This window comes from Drosophila novamexicana, unplaced genomic scaffold (genome assembly GCF_003285875.2).
Source record: "Drosophila novamexicana strain 15010-1031.04,08,12 unplaced genomic scaffold, DnovRS2.1 tig00000870-arrow-arrow-pilon, whole genome shotgun sequence".
Classification (NCBI taxonomy): Eukaryota; Metazoa; Arthropoda; class Insecta; order Diptera; family Drosophilidae; genus Drosophila; species Drosophila novamexicana.
In genome coordinates this window covers 2,123,140-2,150,294 of record NW_020824830.1, presented here as the reverse complement: position 1 = coordinate 2,150,294, position 27,155 = coordinate 2,123,140, and the positions used below count along the sequence as shown (strand labels likewise).

At 38.7% G+C, this 27,155-nt stretch overlaps 2 protein-coding genes across 2 annotated transcripts in view; both read left to right on the top strand.

Annotated features, from left to right (window-relative positions):
* LOC115764844 overlaps positions 1-26,060 on the top strand; it is a 49,961-nt gene extending 23,901 nt beyond the window's left edge. Inside the window, exons 4-14 of the mRNA XM_030708092.1 lie at positions 2,582-2,681; positions 14,903-15,013; positions 15,184-15,967; positions 20,691-20,781; positions 20,837-21,867; positions 22,397-22,573; positions 22,638-22,830; positions 22,889-23,153; positions 23,221-23,398; positions 24,209-24,220; positions 24,277-26,060. Of these exons, the coding sequence (XP_030563952.1) occupies positions 2,582-2,681; positions 14,903-15,013; positions 15,184-15,967; positions 20,691-20,781; positions 20,837-21,867; positions 22,397-22,573; positions 22,638-22,830; positions 22,889-23,153; positions 23,221-23,398; positions 24,209-24,220; positions 24,277-25,423 (4,089 nt within the window). The 3' untranslated portion in view covers positions 25,424-26,060. The remainder of the gene's footprint in view (positions 1-2,581; positions 2,682-14,902; positions 15,014-15,183; positions 15,968-20,690; positions 20,782-20,836; positions 21,868-22,396; positions 22,574-22,637; positions 22,831-22,888; positions 23,154-23,220; positions 23,399-24,208; positions 24,221-24,276) is intronic.
* Positions 11,699-13,772, top strand: LOC115764643 (golgin subfamily A member 6-like protein 22). The gene has a single exon (XM_030707816.1). The coding sequence runs from the start codon at positions 11,832-11,834 to the stop codon at positions 13,419-13,421; it is 1,590 nt and encodes a 529-aa protein (XP_030563676.1). The 5' UTR covers positions 11,699-11,831; the 3' UTR covers positions 13,422-13,772.
* Positions 26,061-27,155: the final 1,095 nt, after the last annotated feature.

The following is a 27,155-nucleotide window of genomic DNA, read 5'->3' as shown; positions in this document are numbered from 1 at the left end:
AAACTAAGCAATTTGTAATTTATAAGTCCCCGTTCTACACAAATTATTTCCTAGCGTTTCAATTTTCATTAAAAAGTCGCTGGCTAAATTACAGCCTAACCCAAAATAGGCATTTTCCAAATATATGTAGTTAGATATGTTAGTTATTTATGCTTCTGTGCTGAATCGGCCTTAAGAGTTGTTTATTTTCCACCAAAGCATTTTTGAGAAAAATTCGGTTTGGTTTAGGTTATCTTTCCTCAAAGGCTTTGACTTAAGGTTCGGCTCATTGAATTACATGGACTCCAGACTCAAACTAATTCGTAATAAAATTGGCTTGCGTTCTTGGTCACAATGTCTGGTACTCGAAATCAAAGAGATTGTTCCTTCTGCTTATAAAATAAAATAGCACAATAATATCAAAAACTTTCTCAATCCACTGCATTTAGGTCTTAAGCAACCTTAAATATGTATGTTTCCTAAAAGCTCTAAAGGCCACCTGCTTTCTAGAGCTCGTTGTGCTCACAAAATTCACACGTCAATTATATATATATTTTTTCTTTTTCATTGGCCGTCAATTCCATTATGTATACGCATAGTTGCACAACAAGGAAAAGTATTCGCATTGTGTTTTATATTTATGTGTTGAGATATATATATAAAATGAAAAAAAGGCCAAGTCATTGCCTAATCAGATCAGTCAGGGCCATTGATGGCTGAGCTGATTGCTTCCGTTGTTCCTGTTGCATAGTTTAAAATTCAATTTTGTTGAAAATTGTATGTGCCTAAACGTATTTCAAGCATTTTTCAATTTATTTCGTCTGCCAAAATAATAATGAAGCAGCCAGCAACAGGGGAGCAGAGCAAATAAGCTGCCGGACAGACAGTCACCCGAGCAACTTGGCCAGTTGTCCAGGGCGCAAACTCAAATCAAGCCAACAAATGAGTCCAAACAAAATGTGAGAAACAGCAAAAAAAAAAATAAAAATAAAAAATCAAAAAAAAAAAAAGGTCAAAAAGGTACCAAACAACTTTAAGCTACGTGCAGGCCCTGTGCCAGCTGCTGATAGCAACAACAGACTGGCCCTCATCAATGCCAATACAAAATGCGATGGGCAGGGACCTTTTTATGCCTGAGTACGATGATAATTTGGGTGTGAGGCCTGATTATTGATTGAACTTTGTTGGGTGTTGTGTCTTCCACACACAAACACACATACGTGCATAGACACACATTGTGTTTAATGCTTTGATTAAACCTGATTGAATTGTCTATAGTAATGTGGCCGATTTGGCTGTCAGACAAGGATCGTAAATAACTCACAGCAGACATAATTGAATGCATGTAAAAGTTAACTTTAGTTGGAAAATATATATATATTTTTGGGTAGCTTTGATTCTAAAGATGCCGCAACCAATTTAATCTCAACAAATAAATGATAAATCTTATATAAGCCGATTTTAATGAACTAAGGTCATGTTCACATAACTAACTTATGTTAGCTAAACCAAAAAGCTGCCTTGAAAATAAATAATAATTTTCAATTCCTATGAATGTAAACTGATTTCACTTAGATTTTGTTATTATACAAGTCATATAACTAACCGTACTTCAGTTCACGACATTTCTTGGGAACTGATAACTTTTGCTGCAGCAACTCAAATTGTATTAATTATTGAAAGTAATATTATCTCTACATATACAACAGTTTGTCCCCGGTCAAAGAGCTGGAAAGCTGAAACTTTTGCTGTAGATACTTTATGTGGGGGAAAATCGTGGAAGTCCTTTGTATTTGTCTTTGTTCAATTTCCGATGACAGAAGGAGCAACATTTATGGGTGGCGTTTGCGTTATGTGAGTTTGTGGGTGAGTTTCTAACTCATATCCTTATGAAAATTTTTAACTTAACAGTTAACAGTTTTAACTTTTGCCTGATCGACTTTCAATATACTTTCAGTTATTGTATATAATAGTATTTAAAAGCAAACCAAGAGGCAATACTTAAGTTGATGTCAAATAGAGGAAATAACTTGTAAATTCGTTGACCCAAAAATACCACTTACTCTTTTACACTCTGATACAAAACTAACAACAAGTCGGAGTGCTCTAGTCGTAAGTGCCCGGCTCTACTTATAAAAATTAATAAAAGGTATTCCAAAAGTGAAAACCTTTGTACGCCCATATTGAGGTGTTCAGGTCAGACCTCATGGCACGGTATCCCGTCGGAATCAGATGACTGTAAAGTGAACTTTTTATACTGTTCAGCTGTAACTGCTATAGAAATGGGAGCTTTGTTAATTACAGCAGTAAAACAGTTGCTCCAACCCTCAATTATTGACTACATCAGAAGACCTAAGCATTTAATTTGTTTAATTTCAACAAACAGCTCAACTAATGTTGTTTAGCTTCTCATTTGTGCTGCTCCCAGAGAAATCTAATAGAAGGTAAACCGAAACGTGAACTTTACACTTGTTGTGAGGCAACAAAAGTGCAAAAAATTAAATAGCTTTCGCTGACAACTAGTGTTGGTACATATATACATATATACATGGGAGATTGCTATGAAGCGCTTTTTTCAACATTTTCGTATCTTGCTTTACAGATCTCGAGCAATTTTCTGCCATCATTTGAGGCAATTGCCCTGGCCGTGCGGAGCATTGCCAGCAAGTTGAATTGGACGCAGGTTGACATCTATGTTGGCGGTAAGTTAACGCTTATTTCCCGATTAAATAGCTGATAATTTAAATTAATTTGCAGTCCGTCAGCATTTAATTTCCATTAAATTGCTTTTATTTCTCTCTCTTGTTACAGTCAAATGACAACAGTGAACCACTTCAGTGGGAAATTATTCATTGTGTCTGAACATGAGTTAAGAATTAAAGCAGAGTTTTTATTTTATTTGAATTAATTAAACTTACCATGGTCGCATTCTGTTGAGAATTTCAATAAAATACTCTTACACTGCCAGTCTTTCAAAAGTTTCAATAATCGAGTCACGATAATTAATAGTAAATTTAATACTAAAGCTATAATATCAAAAATAAATTAATTTGGAAATGATTTTTTTTAAATTAATTCGAAAAACAAGAGTGAGCCTTGCTCGGCCCAAGTTTGTTACTTCAAATTTAAGATATTACGTTTCCATATATTACTTGCCTGTCGTAAATTTATAATTATTTATTTTACAACGATACTTGAAAATGGGTCTGAAGTAATCTCTTCAAAATCCGTTAAAACACTTGTTTATTCTTGTTAAATGAAGAGCTTGAAGCTGAAAAATAAAGTTGCGCAATAACATTTTCCATTCAAGAGGGATGGATTTTGGCAAATGTGTGAAAAGCGTTTCAAATGAATTTTCTCCAGTATGTTGGTAAATGCGTCGGAGTTATTCGTATGGTAACTAAATACTTATAACCTATATAATTTTTAAAAAAACTAACTAGCAGAAAATGTGTAGATTTTCATCACAGAGACTTATTTCAAATTACGAATATATGTACAAATGTGCATAGAAATATATATACTGATCAATAGCATACACAATTACTACTTGCAATCGCAGAATGCTTAAACAAGTTGTTATCCCAGCAAAGCTACAGAGAGCTTCAAGGCACGCAAAGCAGCCTGTATTAAATATATCCATGCAGGCGTCAGGGCGCTGCTATGGGTCTCCAAGGGATGGCCCCACTAATGCCAAATTATGGTCTGGTTATTAAGACAGCAAGCGAGCTACGGGGACAAAGCAGCCGGCGCTGGTTGTAGTCAAGTCATAGTACACGTGTGCGTATACGCAATGCAATTAGTGGTGACATTATTATGATTAACGTCGAGCTCTAGTCGACCGCGTATCCTGTAAGCTGTGTGCGTGAGTGTGTGTGTGTGTGTGTGTGTGTGTGCGCGCGCAAATGTTGACAGTCCGGCACACAAACATACAGCTATTGGATTGTGTTGCTGCTGCATTTGAAATTTAATTAGGTGGCAAAAGCTTGTCACAAGACCAACTGCAGCGAACAAGGCCAAGGGCTTATTGCATTCCCATGCGAGTATTATCCGCTTAATTAATTTAAATCAGGAAAAGCTAGAATTATCAAGATAAATGTAACAAGCGCAAAGAAATTACAGATATTGAAGTCTTAAACGTAAAATTTGTAGCCTTTTTAATTAATTAGATAGCAGCTGAGCAAGCGACTTGACCTATAAAATAAAATGTTTATTGGGAAAACTCAAACATGCACGAAATTCGGAATAGGAGTTGACTTCGAGACGTCATCTGTTTGCCCTTTCTACACACATATGTTATGTATATGCAGTAAACTAGTTGCCTAAGATGTCGCCTAATCTCAAGTATTTTCCATTTCTGAACTTGGCTGAAGTAGCACAGGTTGTTGACCCCATCGGCGGTTAGCAACAAAAATTCAAAATGATGTGACAGCAGTTGAGAAATTGTATAAAAACAAAGTTGTAAAATAAAACATCAGCGGCAATTGGCACTGGCAAGTGGCAAGTGGCAAGCAGCACAAACAAAACCAAAATGTGCTCGCAGCAATAAAAATAACCAAGCAGAATGCCAGGAAAAAATGTAAATTTGCTAGCCAAGCAGGCGAGCGATAACAGTTCCCACACCGAGCAGTCATAACTATATGGACAGCAACAGTGAGGATATTAAATATGAGCAGCATGAGTAGCAGACATCGCATTTTCAGCTAATAAAATCAGTCAGGCAGCAGTTAAAGCTGCCACACACTACCGAAAGCTGCAGAACGCATAAAATAGGGCAAACGAAATGTGAATGGAATTCACTTTACAAAGTGGTTCGTTCTCAACATTCAATTCGCTCTACTAAGGTACACAATATGAAAAAAAAGCGAGTGCTTTTTAGAGTTTTTAATTGAAAATTTAAAATAGCGTTTTTTGTCGAGCATATTTGCGTGGTAGATACACTATAAGTTGTTATTAAGCATACGCATGCATGGAAACTTATATGCCATAACCTGTATTATATATATATATTCCATTTCTCTTCTTTGTTTTAAATAAACAGACCCTTTTTTGTATGTCAAAAAAGTGCTTAAAAGAGAACAAAGATTATAAAAAAAGACTATATCTAGCTGAAAGAGTTTTTAATTTTCTCTGCTCTAGATATATTGCAGGATATTTGCATGTGTTACTTTTAATATATATATTTAAGCTCTGTTGAATTTTTTAAAGTGCTTTCTTGGTGTCATTATAATGTATAAATAATATAAGAGTTTACTCATAACATGTACACATTCTATTAATGTTTTATACAATATTGATAACTACTTAAACGCACCTCTTTACGTGATTCAGTCAGATGCCGAGAAAAAAGCAAAAAGGAAAAGGCATGCACAGCTGTGAAGCAAGGGAGAAAGAAGCATGACCCTGATGGCCGCTTATTTGGGTAAACGATGGACACACAAACATACCCCCTGATTTATGCACAAACACACACACTTACACTCACACACGCCCACTGGATGTATACCCAGCAGAAGCAGAACCGAATGTAATTCCTTTAGGAATGTGCTTGAGCATTTTGGTCAAGCATTTTTATGAATAATGGTACAACAACGTCCATGTCCATAAATAGGCCATAAACGAGCCTGGGCCAGGGACAGTGAGAGATATACATGTGTATCTCTCCAGACATAGATTGCGCTCTGGCACTGATATTAATCTCGAGTGTTTAACAATTAACGTTGGCTGTTTAGCTCAAACTGGAAGCATTCACAATTTGGCCCCACAATTTGGCTTAGCAAAATCATTTTGAGCTGGTTTTTATGACAGCATAATTAGGTGGAGTTGTTGCCTGGCATAGGCGATTGCTTGTCTTGGACGAAACACATTTTATTTATGATTTGTTTTACGCTAAGTGACAGCTAATGGACTTGAGACCATAAAAGGTGGCCAAGTGTCTGCGGAACCCAAGAAGCCATATTGCCAGAATTGATTGCCACAGTAATGTGGTGATTGGTTTGACATTGAAGTTGACTTTGACTTTGACGCTGAAGCTGACGTGGACGTGGACGGTGACTTCAATCGTCTCAGTTGTCAAGTCATCAAAACCAAATACTGAAATACTGAAACAGTAGCAAGGCAATATTGAATTTCCGGTGCTTCGGCATCTCCAGCTTCAGTGTTATGCTCTTGGCAATTGTCCATCCCAGAATAAAGCCCAACAACCCTCGACTCAATCAATCGAAATTCTTGCGCAAAGAGTTCATCTCATGCATATTGTAATTTGCAAGAACGAACTGAAGACACTTGCAATTTAAACTTTAATTGCATTTCAATGGACCGGGAAAGCTTACCCTTACAAAGTCCATGGCCCACGACTACATATTTATATATGTTAACTGAAAAGTATTTTACAAATTCTGTCACTCATAATTGCATAATTTTCATGGAATTTTAATGTGGTGTGTCACCCATTGATAAGCTCAAGGCCTCATAAAGTTGATTATTAATGGAATAATTTTCATGCTTTGCTAAAATAATGAAAGGGTATACAACTTATGGGATGGTATGAGCAAAATTTCTTAACCTACAGCAACAACTTCAATAATGATTGTGTTGTTTTATGTTAATTAACAAAGACATTTGTTATTGTATGGAACAAACTTTAAGCAAGCTCCCTCCCAAAGAGCTATATTTTTCTTATTGCTATTGGATTGGATGATAAATTTACCATATTTCTCTGCTCAAACTTGATATTTAACACAAAACTATTCTCGTCTGACTTCTTAGGGTATCATCGAGTCAGACGATTTGCACCTTACTCTACACACATACATATATACTTATGTAAATATGCTGCATATCTTTTGGCGCAAGCCTTTGCGTGTGCCATTTGAGGCACATTAAGTGAATTATAATTTCATTATAATGCCTCCCCAACTCGTCGTTGAGTGTGTGCATAAATATTTAAGGAAAAATTTAACTTTTGCTCAGGATAATATTAAGTTGACTTTTTCGGCTTGGTGGGAGCTTTGCAGCGTTTTTGATGACACTTTAATGTATCACACAACGATTACAAATGGACACAAGCTTTTGTTCTTAGAATGTTCCTTAATGAAAATATTTTTATCGTTATGGGATACTAAGAAAAATTTGTCCACTTTCAAATGTTTGCACTTATTAAATGACTATGAAAAAACTTAAGGCATGAATTCACATAACTAGTTAAGTCCCGCAGCTAAGGCTGCCAAGAGGCACGGCTTTGTAGAATCAGCGTATCGAAATATGGGCAATAGAGGCAACAACTTCCTCTACCACATACTATAATATATAATTATAGCAACCAAGCTATAATTGCCACGGCTTTCCACAATTGGTGGTCACACGTGTGGCCAACAGGCATGGAATTTCAGTGGATGGCAAAGGTGACAGCGTCTACTCCTCCTTCCCACAAGGCCTGCAACACAATGCCAATTGCCACCTGCCATTGACAAGCTTACGCTAATTCGCCCCCAAAAAATCCATCGGCTACTACCTCAAACTTCACGCACTCCTGTTGTTATCCCTAACGTAGAGCACAGCGACGGCGCTGTCCATTGCTACTTTAATGAAATAAACGATGTAATATTAAAATATACAATTATCAAAAATGTATGCTCTATTATTTATTAAAAACAAATTTCATATTCATTTTTACGACCATCAAAAATTCCGAAAATTAATAGTTAATTTATTTTTGCTTATAAGCCCGAAGTTCAACCCTTTTTATTTTTATTTAATTATTTATGTATAAATATACACATCACACACTTTTCTACTCAAAATGTTATCTGAACTGTTGTTCGTAGTGTTATTTTTTTTTTTTTATAATGTTCTTTTTATTTAATGTGATTTATTTGCTTTAATAACACGCAGTCCAGTTTATATATGTTTTCGCCTGCATTTTACAATTTCAAATTAATTTGAGACAAACGAAAAAAAGCCAAACGAAAATCAAAAAATGTAGAGATGGGTTTGTGTTTGTCTGTTTTTCAAATGGCATCAGGTAAAGCCTTCTGCAAATAATTTTAGTAATTTTTGTTTTAATTTGTTAAATATTTGAAAGCTTTTAATTGGCATCGTATTGTTTTTAAAAACAATCTATAATGAAAATATGAATCCAGTAAACCAAAGGAGATATTTAAACAAACAATTAGCTTTGCTTGCCATCAAAAGAAACATATCTGCAAAACAGTGCAACTGAAACGTGGTTATTAAAAATGTTCAAAGAACACAAAATTATGAAAATGTTGAATATATTTTTATTTTACATCTGAAAAAGATATGCTAATATATGCCCGCTCCTCAGGCATATCCTTTGTGGTTGCTATTCAGCCCAGCCCACATTCATATGCACATTCTTGTATCGCAACCTTGCCAAAGCCAAGAAAATGCGCATTCTGTGGCCATCGCTGCACCTACATGGGCAGGAGCGCATACTTAGCGTCAACTGTCTGCGTTTTGCATATGCTTTAAGCCACACGCATACATGGATGTAATGAATAGTAGTATAATGTGTGTGTGCATGTCTAATTCATATGTATTTGTGCTTTTTCATTTTATGCATTTAAATATTCATGGGCTGCTTAAAATATATATTACAGCAGCTGTGTGAGTTAGTTAGGTTGTACATCAGTGGCTGAATGCGTCTGTCTAGATGTGTGTGTGTGTGTGTGTGTGTGTGTGGATGTGTGTGTTTGGCAACCAAATGCACAAACATTTCATGGAAATGGCTTTTAGGTTTTTGGCTTGTTTCCTTGTACTCTTCGGTGTTTGTTTTTAAGCCAGCAAATTTGGTCAACCAAGCGATGTTATTTACAATCAGCTCATGAGAAAATAAAATGAAATGAATATGAAAGCCAAACGAAAAAAGTTGCATTGCAAAATTGAAAAACCTGGTGAGAATAGGAGAAACGCTAATACAGGTTCGCCCGCTGAACACACATCAAATTTCAAGCGTAAATGAAATAAATGCGAAGTGCTGCGTTTTTGCTTGGTCAAGTGAACAAATTTCTAAATAAAAGCCATGGCAACGGAAAAAAACGTTGTTTGCCAAATGCACAGCAGCATAAAATATGTATATGGCAGGCAGGTAAATAAATTGGCCGGGCCACGTGGCCAACGCAGATGTGGCTCCAACTGCAACACATTGCAGGCAATGGGGTGCACCGCCGCGCCAAAAAACGCAATCAGCACATGTCGCACTTGGCGTATACGTCATGTTATTTGCATAGAAATGCATTGAGCTGATTTTGCCGCAAGTGGGTGCGTGGTGTGTGTGTGTGTGTGTATTTTTTGGCAAAATAAACAGAATAACAACGTATATGAGCTTTAATCCAAGTCGAATTTGATTTCCTTTGGCGTAAAGATCTACAGCAACTATTGCCTAGTTTTTATATAAATGATTATAATTCAAGGCAGAGTTTTAGGAATTCCAAATCAAATATCCCAAGGATTTGAGCTATGTAAAACCAAAAGAGCTAGAGATTTTTAGATGTAGATGCTCCTAGTTCCCGCGCAGATCGAGTTTGTTTCCGATAACCGATAACTTCCTCCGTTTCCAAGCAATCGATAAAAATCTATATCGATATCCTGTTTTTTGGCCAATTTTGGTAAATAATAAGAGCTAGAGTCACAAAACTTGACATAAAGCTTCTAAAATAGAATATATATATATATTTGATGTTGCAAGAAAAGGGTTCAGGGTATCCCCTAGTCGGGAGCTCCCGACTAGAACCTCTTACTTGTTTAGTTTTGAATTGTTGCATTACAATTTTGAAAATCAATTACATGGAAAAGTTAACGAGCTTAACTTATTGCAATTGAATCAAACCGTAATCAAAACCATCAACATTTTTAAGTATTTATTATGATTTAGCAAATAGCTAATAAGGATCTTTTATATATATTCAATACTTACATATCGGGATAATAATGATTTAGCTGTTCTACTGTCTGCTCGCAGTCATGCAAATTCATTTAGTAATTTAAATGATGGCAATATTAAATTTCTGGAGAAAACTCATGCCAAATTGCCTCAAGGCGCAGCCACCAACTTTGTTCTCAAAATGTGCTGGCAAAAACAAAAACATGTTCACCGGAAAATCATGTGAATGTGGCCAAAGAAGTGGGCGGCATGTTGACAGCAAAGCGGAGCTGTGCAGTTTCGTAATGGCACAATTTTGCACTTGAGCAAACATGCGCTTGCCAATATTTCGGCAGGGAAAACTGAAGAGTCGCACCAAGCTGCGCCAGTTGTTAGGGAGACAACAACAGCAGCAAAAGCAACATTAAGTTTGTCATTCACACACATGGCAAAGGACACAGTTGCAACACGGAAGTGTGGCATCTGGGCAAAAGTTTTGCAACTTTTCATCTCGCATCTGAGTTAATTAGTGTGGCAGTTGCATTGCTAATTGAGTTAAGGGCAAAAGCAGCAGGAACAGCAACAGCAACAGCAGCAGCAACAAGAGCAAATGTCACACACGTTTTTGAGAAGAAAAACAGCCAAGGATCTTGCACTTCTGGGCCAACTGAAAAAGCAATAGAAACCGAAACACAAACACAAGCAACAACAATAGCTTGTGTCTGAGCTGTGAATGTTGTAAATGTTTGATGCAGCCACGCTCTCCAGGTGCAGATGTTAAACGAATTAATTCAATTTTTGGCACGCACACGAAACGATGCCGGCAATTGGGTTAAACGCTTTTGACAACATGACGTATGCGCAATATCTTATTAGCACTCACTTTTCGCCAGCTCATGGGCAATTAATGTACAACCGTAAAAGTGCCGCGATGAGATACGACAGGTGACAGGCAATCGCCGCCAACTGAATTCGTCGCCTCCTCGATGCTCATTAATTATGCACTTGCGCTTCCCAGAAATCTGACATTAAGCACGACAGGGCACAAAATGGCGTATTCGCTCATCTCTTGTGCGTATATGTATAAGTGTATAAGTGCATGTACTTTGATGATATGCAAATGACACTGATTACATATAGACAAGTCTTTCGTTCCAGGCATTATAATGGAATATGGACTATTTTTGTAAAATTATTAGCAGCATTTTTAGTTGTTAACTCTTTTTACGTCTTTGCCTTGTACCCGGTAATTCCGTGCTCTTATTATAGTGGAGTTATTTTTACTATTATTATAATTTATTTATATTATTACATGAGTTGTTCCATAAAAAACTTGTGAAGAAGATTTGATCTAGCAAAATTTTAATAAGCTGTCCTAAGCAACGTCTGTGATCTTAGAGAGCATCGCGAAAGTGGTATAAAAACAGTAAACAGAACGTATATTGACAGTAAAAAAAGCAAATTCGCAATTTGTTTTACAGAATGAGAATAATAAAATAATTTGAAAATTAAAAATATTGTTTACATAATTAACATTTATTTCGTACATCAATCACAGGCAAAGTTTACCTTTTTTCGATACCTCTCCCACTTCCATAACAACAATAAATATCAATATTAAATTAAACTCATAACTCACATACAAGTGGATGACAAATTTAAGGCCTCAAGAAGGCATATGCCACAAATTGGAGCTGAGGGAAGAACTAGCATACAAATTCCACAGAGTGCAGATGTATAAAGAAGAAGCACAACTAATTTTATTGAGCACAACTAATTTAATTGAGTAGGCTGCTTGACTAAAGTCCAAATTACTCAGAATTGATTTCGAGTTTTAACAAGCCACAGCTAAAACTAAAATTAAATCCTAATTGTATTTAGTTGGCTACATACATAAAACACCCAGAATAAATTGACAAGCTAATTGTCTTTCGTAGAGTTTATTTATATTTGGTTAATTTACTTTAAAATGCAAAACCACGGCAAAGGGGAAGATCACTTTCAGTTCATCCAACGCACAGATCGGAAGAGCCTACACTCGCAAATTGGGCTGCTTGTGGCCAAGGCGCAGCAGGCGGCTAACGAGGACCTGCAAGAGCGCAGTTCACGCGTGAAGGCTCTACTCGAAAAGGAGGACAAAGTGTTCGAGCAAGAGTTTGCCAGCAAGGTGAGGAATCGCTTCGATGAGGAGATACGCGTACGCCAGGAGCAACTGCACGAGATCAAGGAGGCGCGTGACAAGCGCCATAAGAAGTTCGTCGATATAAAGCGAATGCAGCAGGTCATGCTAAATTGCTATGAAATACGCGAGGCGCTCCGCCAGAAGGATTGCACCAACAACAAAGTATGCCTGGAGGAGCAAATGCAGGAGAACGTGCGCATGAAGCGGCGAGAATGCGAAAGAGAGCGCTATTGGCAGAAGCTGGAGGAGCGACGCTGGGAGGAGTACGACCGACTGCACAATTATGAGATGCGCAAGCGCCAACAGATGCAGGGTCAGATGTGCCAAGTGCTGCAAGCACAGCTGGCCGAGCATGAAGAGAAACGCCAGAAGGAGCGTGAGGAGAAACGTCTGGACACAATCAAAGTGGATCAATTAATAGAGGAGCTCCGCCTCGAAGAGTTCGACTCCAAGCACCAGGCAGCAAACAATGATAAGGAGAAATATCGCCTCGAACTGCTCGAGGACATTAAACGCCGCAAATGCGCAAAGCTGGCCGCTTGGGAGGCTGAAAAAGCCGAACATGAGGAATTCATACGCGAAACACAACGCCTCGAGGCGGAGGCTAAGGAGCGCATCTGGCAGACCAAGCGGCAGCTGTCGCGTGCCACACACGAATACATTGCCTATGTGCGGCGCATGCGCAACCTTGAGCTGGGCATTGAGAAGATGATGAACGATCGCATCGATGATCTCTACCATGTGGATCTTTGCTGCAAGAGCAACATTGCCGAGACGACTCGCCTCAAGGGCGAGGAGGCGGCACGCTGTCATACGCAGCTCAAGAAGCAAATTTGTGAGGAAATCGAACGTAAAATGCGCCAGGAGGCTGAACAGCGCGAGAACAAGATGCTCGAGAATCGTTTTGTCCATCCGCCAGTTACACGAGACATGATACTCTGCAAACAACGTCAGATGTGCCTGGATTTAAATGCCCAAATCATCGAGATGAAACGCATTCAGGCCGAAGAGGAGAGGGCCTTCGAGCGAAAACTAATGAAGGCTGTGGATGATCCACAAATTTGCATTCAGCTAGCTGCACAGTATATAGACGAGGACAAAGACTATCTCCCTCCGCATCCCAACTGGAAAATATACGCGTGCCCTCAAAACAAATACGTCGCCAAGGCGCCCATGTCCCAGCAGCAGTTCGATGATCTTGTCGCAAACGCTGGCATTGACAAGTGTCCGTTCCCAGAGGCAGCACGCCGGGATTGTGATTTCATGGCTCAGCCGTGTGAAAAACCACCACCAGCTAAGAAAATTGATTTCGGTGCCGGAGACAGTGAGCCGCAGACCCAAAAGGATGCATTCAGGAGCTGCAATTGCAAAACTTAATCCCACATTCCACGAACAAATTGTGTACTCGTGCCAGTTCAGATACGACATGTTCAAAGTTTTGTTTAGTTTTATTCACTTTTTGTCAGATAGTCAATCCTCAGTGAATAAGGCTGCGGCACGTTTAATATTTTATTTGTTAGTGGATTAAAAATGTTTGATTCTATTCAAATATCAAGCAACAATTTTGATCAATTTTGCACAGCTGGTAGAAGAAACTTCGCAAGTCAAAACTTAATGAACTCAACTTGAAGCTTAAAATAATATTCTAAATGCTTGATAAAGTAAACTATTTTGAGTTGTATGTCTTCAATACCAATAAAATTGTTAATCAGTTGGAGAGCCCGTTTAATGCTAGCGTTAAATCAAATCTTTAATATTGTTATATATTATTTGAAAGTCCCGTTATATATATAAAATAGTGGTTCAGGAACTAAAATAGGTCCAGGTTTCTTTCTCTGAAAATGAGGGCTTAACATTCTGGATAGTACTTTGTCCTTCTCTCCTTTAGTGGAGGTCATAAGTTTTTTAACTTAATCTTATTTAACGACATCTAACTACACGATAATACGGCTATTGAAGACATCGAACCAAACTGGGCTCAAACAGGCGGTAGTTAGTCTCCAAGTGTTTGATCAAGATATCTTTATAAGCAAAAATGTTTCCCATATAAGAACTTTATTATCGAACAATTATGCCAGCTGCATTGTTGCAACAGTAAGTCGGACCTATACAAAGTTTCATGGCGATAGCTTGAAGACTGAGAGACTTGATTGCTTAGATTCAAACAGTCTGACAGGCAGACGGAGAAGACTATATCGACTCAGGAATATACGTATATAATGAATGGATAGATGTCTCCTATACTTTGCACATTTAATTACAACATTAGTACTATCCCTGGGTATACAAATTTGGAAAACCTCCTTGTTTTTTAAAAATCTCCTATACATAAACATTTTCTTTATATCATTTTATTTTTAAACGGCTTTTAAGGCCTCTGTTGCCTTTTGCGCCATTTGTGTGTATTTTTTTATAAAGCGTCGGGTTTCTTAATTTAATTAATATTGCTCTTTGTTGTATTAGGCTTAAGTGCTTTGTGTAGCTTATGCTTATCAGGCGGCTGGCGTGAGGGATATCAAGTGCGCCGCACTGGAGATGGGTGGGCGTGGTTGTTGGACCACATTACAATGCCCTCACTCTAACAGCTTAACTTTAATGAACTTTAATCTAGGCCCAAAAGTTCTAACACTCAATATCAGATTTAATGAGGCAACATGTGCCGGCCGCAGAAATCGAATGGCCGTCCCAACGAAATTTGTTCCAACGTGCAACAACAATGCAATTTTGTTTTCAGCTCAAAATCGAAAAGTAGCCACCAAGAGTGTCACAGCTGTCGAGTTATCCACTCAGCCACACACGCTCTATCTCTATCTCTATCTCGTTCTTTCAATATCTGTATATCGTTTCTCTACTTGCAGACGACAATTGGGGCCTACCGCTAGCCATTGCGACCAACTTGCATATACCTTATCGCATTGAAATCGGCGACACAATACGTGACCTGCATGAACAGGAAAAAGCGGGCAAAGGTATGTATATTACGTAGGTGCTGCCAATGCCAATTAAATTGGCCAGTCGAACAGATCAAAAGCAAAAAATCAGCACTTACACTTGCATGCATATTGCCAACTAACCACACATCTCTACCTCTCTCTCTCTTTCTCTATCCCCGTTACACTCTTCACTCGCTCGAGCTTAGCAATTATTATTACGGCGCCTCTGAACGATGAAAGCACCCTGCGTTGGCTTGCAACTGGCAAGTGGGCGGAGCAGGACCAGCACACAAAAGTATTGCTCATCGATATTGTGGCCAGCTCATTGAATGTCGAGCACCGACTCTACAAATATTTGGCACGCATCAATGCGGCCACTGGCAATGGTAATGGTAATGGCAACAGCAATGGCAATGACAATGGGAGCAGCATACCGCAGTTGCCCGTGTCCGGGCTGGTGACCAGCAATCTGTTGGTGCTGACGCTGCTAAGCGATAAGCATCGACACTTTCTGAATGCGGCCGGGATTGGCATGGCCATGGTGCACAATTTTCGTACACCAGCGTCTGGCCATGCGGTGAATGGAGTGGAAACGCCAATGGAGGCATTGGCTCATCAAAATGCCAGCCTCAACAAGCTGCGACCCTTTATGAATCTGTTCTCACTTTACGATCTGTTGCTGTCGCACATTGCGGCTGGCAGTGCAACGGCGGCAACACCGAAATACGATTTTTTAGTTCTGGACATTGTTGTTGATGCTGCTCTTGCCACATACAAATGGCGGCCGTTGCTCATACTGGAGGGCGGCAAGGGTGCAGGTCACGGTAGTTACATAACGCACTCCATTCAGCCCGGATACGATGAATGGCTGTTGGTCAGCAGCGTTCAAATGTGGCATTGTGGCGCCATCTGTTGGACAATCGCAGCAATATGCATGGGCTTACTGGTCATCATTGTGGTTGCCAGCGTGGCTGCTGGCGTAGCCGTGAGGTAAGTGACGCAAAAAATCCGCACAACTGATACTCAAGCAAACAAAAAAGAACGGCTGTCGTCGGCAAGCCGAAGATTAAATACCCTTATAGACATACATATGACTGAGAGATTGAAGATATGCGAAGCGACTTGTAAAACTCGTAGCTGCTGATTTTGGTAAACATTTGTAGAAAAACAGAAAAGATCGATGGAATAGTAGGAACTTACATGGAAAAATATTCTATTTTTAAAGATATTTCAGCAAACTCAGCATTGTCGGGCTGCAATATTCTCACAAATCTGCAAAAGGGAAATGTCTGCAAGGGTATTACATATTCGGCTCTATGAAGATATCCTTACTATTTCCCCATATACATATATATGCAAAAATTAGGGAAAAAACCAACCAGACATTTATTAATATATTTAACAAAAAATGTATTTCAATATATTATACAACCAATCCTGCATACTTCTAAGGTAACTAGCTACTTTTTTTGTTGAATCGCAATAAAAACGATTCGATTTCATCAATAGACGGACATAATGAGCATACATCTTTTTTATATGTATAATATTTTGTATATATTTGCTTATTTTAAATCATTATGCGGCAGGCAACATTTGCCAAAACCATAAAAGATAATCAATTAGCGCGCCTTAAAGGAAGTTTCGCCCACGTAATTCATCGCCATTGACTTGGACATAAAATATTTTGCGCGTAGAAATTTCCATTTTAATTTTCATCATTAGGTTTTTTCTCGGTTTCTTCCCCCTTTTCGGCTGTTAGTTGCCTGATGTTATTGCATTGAAACTTTCGGGGATGTAAATTGTAGAGGAAAAATATCTGTTTTGTTTATGTATAGGACATAATTAAAAAGCTTTTTATTTTATTAAGTGAGGCAAACGCCAAATGAATAAATTAAATTTAAATTTAGTTTACACTTTAATTGGCGTTCTCAATTAAGGCTTATAGTTTGAAATTACTAACTCAACTGATTTGAAATTAATAACACAGTCCTTAAATTATCACTTCAATAAATGAATTTCTTATCACACGGAAGCACTCTGTGGCATTCGCTCTAAGCATTCTCGAAATCTTTCAAATTGCGTGCTTCAATTACCCTTAATCGCATAGCATTAAATGCAAATTACAAACTGGTTGGCCAAAAATCATTTAAGCAAAATCAATACACACGCCACAGATGAATTACACACACACACACACACAAACACACACTTACCTGGACGTCCATTAAAACGAACATTTAATTAATTACATTCATCAAAGCGTAGCATAAGCTACGCACCGCACACTTAAATTGTTGGCTGGCAGTTGACATTTTATACACCGCAAACACTTAGAAACACTCACACACACTCACACACACACAGAGACACACAATCGAAGGAAACAAACATGTCAAGTGTGGTTATACAAATCATTTACTCTTTGACATGCGAGCAACACTTCCCACGAGACCCTCAATTATTGCAGCTGCAATTATATTTTAAAGTAGAGGTCTCTTTAAATTGGCCACATGTCGGACTTTAAGCCACAGTCATCAGAAACTATTTTCGCCTACGCTCAAAATGCAACTCATGAAGTTTTAATTAGCGTACGCCGGACAAAACGGAAAAACACGACCGGACACCAAACTGAAAAAGGGCAAGACAAACAGAAACATGCTAAACAAGCAGTGCCCAAGGCGTATACCCTTTCTTTCCGATGGATCCGAGTTACTCAATAAGATAGATGAAATGACAACTTTACTAGTTAGCATTGTTTTTTTTTTGTTTTAGAATAACTTTTGTTAATTTTATTACTAATTACTACTACTACTATTATTAATATTAATATTATTATTATTATTATTATTATTATTATTATTATTATTATTATTGTTTTTTTTTTTTTTAATATTATTATTATTATTATTGTTATTACTATTGTTATTGTTATTACTATTGTTATTATTATTATTATTATTATTATTATTATTATTTTTAATTTTTATTATTATTATTATTATTATTATTATTATTATTATTATTAATACTATTATTATTATTATTATTATTATTATTAATACTATTATTATTATTATTATTATTATTATTATTATTATTATTATTATTATTATTATTATTATTATCATTATTATTATTATCATTATTATTATTATCATTATTATATTAACATATATTTTATTATCCAAAATGAATTTTCAACTGTGGATCCCCGATCTTAAAACCAATCCAACCAAACAACTCCCTTTTATTTGTATGTAAAGTGCCCATAAAAAGATAGTGTATATAAATGATGCACACGCACTGGTGTTTTTATGCTGAACGATCCCGTTGATTATCAGCTCGGTTAACGGACAGGTAAAACTTTTCTGTGGCTAAGCCGTAAGCTGTGCCGTAAATAGAAAAACTTGAATGGCTTTGGGGCTGGCTACTTAACAGCCGTTACACGTGGGCCCAAAGAGTTTCGACTAGGTCTGGACAAAGCCCATTAATGCGCATAATACACTTAACCTTACTCAACTTGGCCACGTGGCAAACTTCTGGCCCAACAATTGTTGCATGAATTTGCTCTTTTCTAACGCTGCCGTGCGGTTTTTCGGCTAATGCCGGAATGAGTGTTGTATTACCAACCAGCTGAAAGTATGTACGCAACTGAGAAAATAACTTTATAAGATTGAACCACAAGAGCCAACGACTGACTAGGCTAATAGATGTTGATTGCAGGGTAAGGGTAAATTTAAAAAAAAGACATATAAGAATGCTTTATTCGTCGGTGCTCGACTTCAAAATACCCTGTTCAGCTTGTTTTATATAATATATTCTTATTTCAATGGGTGCTGGGAGGAGATTCCGCTTACCCAAAAGTGACACGTAACTATGTGTATATCTCAAATCGCCTGGTTATATATTTATAACAAAAATGAATAATATTTGGAAAATAATCCACCCCAATTTTGATATTAACATAAACACAACGCTCATAAAACTAGTTTCAAAATTGATATTTTGCGACATTATGGAAATGGCAAAGATATCAAAAAATAAATAAGCTATGTTCCAGGAATATCTTACAGGAATATTTATTTAAACATTTAAGACTCTGTCTTTTGTAATTTCCAAGATCGTGAAGATCAGGAATGTATGTTTCATAAATTTGCACAAAATCATGAAACCCTCTTGTACCCATGTTTATGGTGTAAAAAAAGCTAGGGCATTTCAAGCTACAGTTAATTAAGCTAACAATAAAGTAGTTTTTAGTATTTGTTTCTGTTGCGTAAACTTGCCAACAAAGGACTTTAACTAAGCTTAAATAACAACGGGCACAAATCAGAGAACATTTCAGTTTAATGCTGCTCACAGCAAGTTAACCTGTTTAACTAATTGACTTTAGAATGAATTTTAATGCCAGCCCGACGGATTGTACTAAAATATTCTCATATGTATGCAAATGTGACCACAGAATGTAGAAAATATTGAATTGCGCCAATGTAAATGGCAATTAATTGATTTAAGTGTGTATACCCTATATCCATTACAAATTAGAGCATGCTGGTTTGAGCATGTGTATGTAACGGGCGATAGAAGTTATCAGCGACATATATTCTTGATCCGGATCAGCAGCCGATTCGATCTAGCTATGCTAGCTATATACACATTTGCAGGTTTTAATAATATATAATTTTTGTAAACCTTCCAACTAACGAACCATCTCGTAATGAAGCTTTAAGCTCAAACAATTATGCTAATGTGACGTGTGTATTTTAAAAATCAACTGTTTAAATATTAAAACAAGCAATTACTCAGTTGCTCATTGTTTGATTGCCATTTCCATTACACTAGACAATTTGTGTTTACGATTTAATGATGAATCAGAGATGTGCTCATTTTAATTTTGTCCATATACTCAATGAAAAGTGGATACATAGAGCAGCAACATCAGACCCAAAAACAAAGGTGTCGAAATATAATCCATCTTAATGGAGAAAATGAAGAAGAATGGGACCCAAAGTAATCAATTTTGGTCATGTGTCCTAATAACAAATGTATAAAATAATTAGTATGAACTAAAAGATAATTCCTGCTTGTAAGTTTGTAAGAAAGTTTTGACCCGCTCTAATAATATTCTCCGATTGGTTTAATTCATTCCATAAACTTATCGGAAAATTTGTCAATTTAATCTAAAGTAGCATATATTAACTTATTACAAGAACAAATCAGAAAAATATTCAATTTAACTTAAACTGGGCTTAAAAATGTTTTAATTTTTGTTTGTTTTGAGTTTCCTCAAGCGATGCTCCAATGCGATTAAGGACCCATTTTATAGCTCTTGCGTCTGGTTGCCACTAAATATTCGATTCACTAAAACAGAAGTAAATTTGAATAAAAAATTATACTTTTTATATGCCCTTCATGGATTATACCGGGATCCTAGTGTGCGGCTGCCATCATACTCTAGTTGGTTGCTGATGATTAATCTGACCTCTTTAATTTATGTAGAGTTATGCTCGGTGTTATATTTATTCATAAGTTAATTACGAGCGAAATCGACTCCTCTGGGTTGACTAGCCAATTCAACTTTTTTGTCCCTACTAGAATAACATGTAATTGTCCCTTACCCTTCATCTCTTAACTCTTGTCCAACTAGCTATGCATTGCATGGTTTTGCCTTTATTAATAGTTAACCGCTTCATCATTTTCGCCCAATATCCAGAAACTACTTTTTACGCAAAAGACTGTCGAAGGGACCCAACAAGATTGTGCTCTCGGCCAGCGACTTTGTGTTTCCAGTGGACTCCCGTCGCGTAAGTGAACGTTTTCACCCGAATATTAGCACAGAAATTAAATAAGCTTCCACAGGTGGACGAGGGCATCGAGGCGATGCTTTGCTGCTGGCTGCAACAGCTGCAGGAGTTTGGAGGTCCCGAGGTGGACAAGCCAGATCTGCTCAAGGGGTCCATTGGCTCGCTCAAGAATTTGGGTTTTGTCATACCCGGCGCAACAGCAGCCGGCAACAATGGTGCCATAACTGGAGCTGGGGGAAGCACCACAACGGCGACTATCAATGGCAAGAGTGGCTCCACGGCCACGGGCAGCCTGGCACGTCATAAGCCGGCACATCTGGACATGCGGGCGCGCTACAATGGCGATCTGGTACAGCTCAAGGAGATAAACTTGAATGGATCCACTGAGCTGCGCTCCAAGGCCATGGATCTGTTGGTGATGGCGCACGGGCTGCGGCACGAGAATATAAATCCACTAATTGGCTGGCTTTCGGATCCGAATCGCACAGCCATGGTTTTTGACTATTGCTCACGCGGCTCACTGCAGGATGTGCTTATTATGGATGAGATTAAGCTGGACTGGTCCTTCCGTCTTAGTCTGCTTACCGATCTGGTGCGCGGCATGCGCTACTTGCACGCCTCGCCGCTTCGCATCCATGGTGCATTGACGTCCAGAAATTGTGTCGTGGACGCCAGATGGGTGCTCAAGGTAACCGACTATGGTCTGAATTCCTTTTACGAGTCGCAGGGCTTGTCGCCCCCACCACGCAGCACCAAGGAGCTACTATGGACGGCCCCCGAGCTGCTGCGCAGCATGAAAATGCAGCAACAGCAGCATCATCATCATCATAATCAACACGGACGTGTGCAGCTGGGCACACAGCTGGGCGACGTCTATTCCTTCGGCATCATTATGCAGGAGGTGGTTGTACGTGGTGAGCCCTATTGCATGCTCTCACTCTCGCCGGACGACATTATAGCCAAAATCAAAAAGCCACCGCCACTGATAAGGCCCTCAGTGTCCAAAGGGGCTGCCCCACCAGAGGCCATCAACATAATGCGACAGTGTTGGGCCGAACAGCCCGAAATGCGACCTGATTTCAATTCGTAAGTATTAGCAAGGATGTCAAGCTCAAGAGACGTGGGTAAACGACCTGGGTCAACTTCTTAGTAACAGCTCTTTGCACTTGCTCTTATGTGAACTGTGACCTAGCCCGACGAGTTATTAATAGAGACATTTAGACGGTGCATTTTTAAGGGTATGGGGTACTTAAACCAGTGCGAAAATACCATCCCGAAGATTCGAACTCCCATTTACATATATAAAAAAAAATACAAATAAATACACATTCCGTGTTCAGCTCTGCATCTTCTTACCTTTGCCCAACACTATGGGATATTAATTCTTGAAAAACTTCCATGTTTATTGTCCGAATATTATCAAATTTCCGGCCCTCAAATATAAAAGAGAAACATATACATAAATTAAAACACATAAACATATCTCTAAAAATAAATTTGTTTTTAAGATATTTGTAACAAATGTGGGAAGTTAACCAAAATGCGATCAAATTTTTTGGTACTAGCTCATTTGAGTTTGAAATTGGCTTTGCATAAAATCTGATATTATCCGCAGCGTTTACGAGCGCTTTAAGATGCTCAATCACGGACGTAAAGTCAACTTTGTGGACACAATGTTCCAAATGCTTGAGAAGTATTCAAACAATCTGGAGGAGCTAATACGGGAGCGCACCGAGCAATTGGACATTGAAAGAAAGAAGACTGAGCAGCTGCTAATTCGCATGTTACCAAGGTAAAATATGTTATATTATAAAAAATGAATTTGGACTGTAAATTAACTTAATATTAATTTACAGCTCTGTTGCTGAAAAACTTAAAATGGGCCTGGCCGTCGATCCTGAGGAATTCTCTGATGTCACCATATACTTTAGCGACATTGTTGGTTTTACAACAATCGCCGCCCACTGCAGTCCCGTGCAGGTGGTGGATCTGCTCAACGACCTCTACACAATATTTGACGCAACAATCAATGCTTATAATGTCTACAAGGTAAGTGATATGTCATCATATATAGAACCATCTTGAAATTTTAGTGTCGCGCCTTCAGGTGGAGACCATCGGAGATGCCTATATGGTGGTCAGCGGGCTGCCAGTGAAGATACCCGATCATGCCGAGCAGATAGCCACCATGGCGCTCGATCTGCTGCATCAAAGCGGACGCTTCAATGTCAAGCATCTGCCGGGCGTGCCGCTCCAGCTACGTATTGGTCTGCACACGGGTCCCTGCTGTGCCGGCGTTGTGGGTCTAACAATGCCGCGCTATTGCCTGTTTGGTGACACGGTCAATACGGCCTCCAGAATGGAATCTACGGGTAAAATTGCAACTGTCATTTCATAAACATGCACGCATCACATATAACTCCACTTTGCGCTGCACAGGTTCCTCCTGGCGCATTCACATGTCGCAAGAGACTCGCGATCGCCTGGAGGCTCGTGGTGGGTATTCCATAGAGCCACGCGGGCTCATCGATATCAAAGGCAAAGGAATGATGAACACGTTTTGGCTGCTGGGCAGAAAGGGATTTGACAAGCCGCTCCCTGTGCCACCACCCATCGGGTAAGTCAATCATCAAATGACAAGCATACCGATCCACTGTTTATCATCGGTCAAAAGATCACATAAAATACACTTGGAATAATTAGTTAAGGTTATGTGAACAGTAAATACACTATTATCATTTTATTTGGTAACAAAAAAGAGTAGCTTAGATTATTCCTAACTTTGATATCGAGAATTCTCTTAATGAACTTTTTAAATTGTTTGAGTATATCTCAGAGTATAACTATTAAATGGGAAGAGGTTTTTTTGAAATTGATTAATTTAAAAACAAGTAAGAGGTTCTAGTCGGGAGCTCCCGACTAGGGGATACCCTGAACCCTCTTCTTCCAGCATCAAATGCATATATATATTCTATTTTAGAAGCTATATGTCAAGTTTGGTGACTCTAGCTCTTATAATTTCCCAAAATTGCCCAAAAAACTGGATATCGATATCGATTTTTATCGATTGCTTGGAAACGGAGCAAGTTATCGATTATCTGAAACAAACTCGATCTGCGCGGAAACTAGGAGCATCTACATCTAAAAATCTCTAGCTCTTATAGGTTCTGAGATCCTTGCGTTCATACATACGGACGGACGGACGGACGGACGGACAGACGGACATGGCTAGATCGACTTGGCTATTGATGCTGATCAAGAATATATATACTTTATGGGGTCGGAGATGCTTCCTTCTGCCTGTTACATACATTTGGATTTTGCACAAATACAATATACCCCTATACCCATTTTTAATGGGTTCAGGGTATAATAAAATAAAAGCCCTTTACTTAAAATATTCTTTGCTTAACACGCTGCACCTCAGGGAGTCGCATGGGTAGGTAATTACTGTGCTCCCCTTTTACAACACTAATAACAAACATTTGGCCACAGATTGGACGAATCCCTAATACGCAACTCGATTACACTGAAGGCGCAGGCGAACAAATCGCGCACCAGCACGAATCCCTCGTCATCGCAGAGCTCTTCGCTGGCTGGTGAATCGGTGGAGGTCAAAGTGGAGATAACACCGCCCGCTAACACGGACATGTGCTCAAGCCATCTGCCCAATTCGTATTCGCTGGACTCGAATTCCCCCAACACGATTAGCCCAAATCCGACGCTGTGCCCCGAGTTTCCCAGCAAAACGCCAAGCAGCACAAGTCCACAGTCGCGCAAGCTGTCTGAACTAACGCCGGATAGTCTGTTGAATCCGAACAGCTTTAATCGCTTGCCCAGCTCTACGGGCGGGTCTAGCTCCCGGCTGTATAAGAAGATTGAGGAAATGATGGATCTCAGCTCACCGTATAATCACTATAAATGTCTCAGTCCCAGCGAGAGCAACTTATCCCAATTCTATGATGGCAAGTATCTGTATGGAAATGCTGGCGGTGGCAGCGTCGCTGGAGCCACTGGATCTGGTAGTGGGGGCTGCTCCATTAGTGCCAGCGCCTCAAAGTTTGATAGCAAGCCCGGCTCTAGTCGCCTGCTGCGCCGTCAGTTCAGTCTGGACCGTGACGACCAGCAGGCCAAGGTGGAGCACCAGCACCAGCTGTCGCTGCAGGCAAACAACTACGCAGCCCTGATGTTTGCCAGTAAGAACTCTATGCTGGAAATACCGATGCTGCATGACACATCGCGCAGTCCGAAGGGCACATTGACGCGGGCGCACAAGCAGAACTCTAGCTCCATTGCGCAGGATCTGGAGAAGATTGAGGAAATACCGTTGTCGCCGGCCTCCTCGCAACACCACAGCAGTCTGGATAGCAACCTAAATCGTAGTCCGCCCTCCACCCTGGAGGCCCAATCGCCGCCGATGCTACCCATGCCCGCTCCGGCCACCCAGCTGAGTCCACCTTTGCTCTCGGCGCCCACCTCGCCGGCACCTTCGCGCACTCTGAATGGCCTGGATGCGCACAGCCGTAGCAGCAAGAACAATAACAACAACAGCAGCAGCAGCGGCAGCCCCAATGCGCCACAGGAAACCGCCAGGCCCGGCCCTGAGGTAGTTCTCAACGTGGAGCAGCTGCTGGGCAGATAGGACACAGTTTAGGCCTCTGCGCCAAGTAACTCGTAAAGCTTTAGGTCTGAGGCCATCTTAATGTGAGTGTCCGACAATTTGAGTGTTGTGATGTGCAAAGTATAGTACCTCGATGCAAGCAAACTTGGTTCCAGCTGCAAAATGAAAGTACAATTTAGTTCAAGATCAGTATTGTCCGTCGATCGATATACTCGATGCGGGTATTCAAACTGACTTGGATCGATATGGCATTGTAACCAATTAAATTTCCTTATTAGCTTTATTTTCTTATGATTCGCCCCATGGAAAACTGACGCAAGAAATTAGAAAGTAGCCTTATATTTGATTTAATCTAAATTGATATTACGAACATATAATTCCCATAATTCGTATTTAGCATAAATGTTAGAATACCGTAGACACAATTGTCATTAAAAATATTTAAATTCTAGACATTAATCGGTTACGAATCCACCCTATTTGTATCTGGTTAGTAAGTACAAAGATTCGGTTCGGTAACCATCTTGAGTATTAATCAATTTTGTGTAAGTCTAATCAAAGCTATAATTAACTATATGGTATAATCAACTACATGCAATTTCTGAACTGAACAAAAACTATATCTGATCAAAATGTCGGGCTGATTCATGCATTCACTCGAATGTGTTTTCAATTCTACATGAAGAAGTTCCTTTCGTAGTATTGAAAATATACCTACATATATATACATATATATACCACGTATGTAAATACCGTTGATACTGTTTAAATACCTATTAAAGAACGTATTTGGCGACAAACATAATATCAAATAAGAATTAAATACGTGAATTTAGTTTTCTAAAGACAATCGTTGTTTATTTTATAAAACAAAAAAACAAAAGGCAAGACAAAAAAAAACGGCCATCTTCGGCACGCCGCAGATTTAATACCCTTGTAGACATATGGCTTAGAAATGCTTTTATACAAGAGCTTTATTTTTAATCGATTGTTCCTATGGGAGCCATATGATATACTAATCCGGTTTGATAAAGTTTTACATGAATGTTATGAATGAAAAGTGAAGCTCGTTAGTTTAAGGTTTCGTCAAGAAATCATTTGTTATACAAAAACTCATTCTACAACCGATTATTAACATGCCACACTGATGTTGATGAGACATAGCTCATATAATACAAGTAAATGCCAGGTTTGGACAATTTATAATGAAATACATTTTCACTGATTGTTCGTATGGCAGCTATAGAATATAATAGTTGGCAGAGTCCGTCATATGTATGTCCGTCATGTATATGCCAAGTCTTAAAAGTAGGAGACTAGTTTGCATCAAAACAGACGGACAAAAATTGGGAAACCGACTCAGCTGCTGACTCTGATCCATAATGGGTTCGAAAATAGAACTTCTTCTATATGTTACACATGAGGTGACAAAATTATAATACCCGCTACAAGGGTATAACAAGAAAAGTACATTAGATTGTGGCGAAGCAAAATATATGTATTTAATGATCCGCAAGAGTTGATCTAATTGTCTATTTGTAGTCTAGTCGGATTGTAAACTACTCAACCTCTGTGTCAAGTATAAATATAAATATTTAATAAAAACAGCTAGAAAATCAAAAATATCAGTTAATAAATGTAAGTCTAGCTAAATTAACTGGAATATAATTCAAATTTAAATCAATTCCACAAATACATAACTTTTATAACCTACATAGGCTAAGCTCTAAGACGAAACAAATAAACTGTTTAA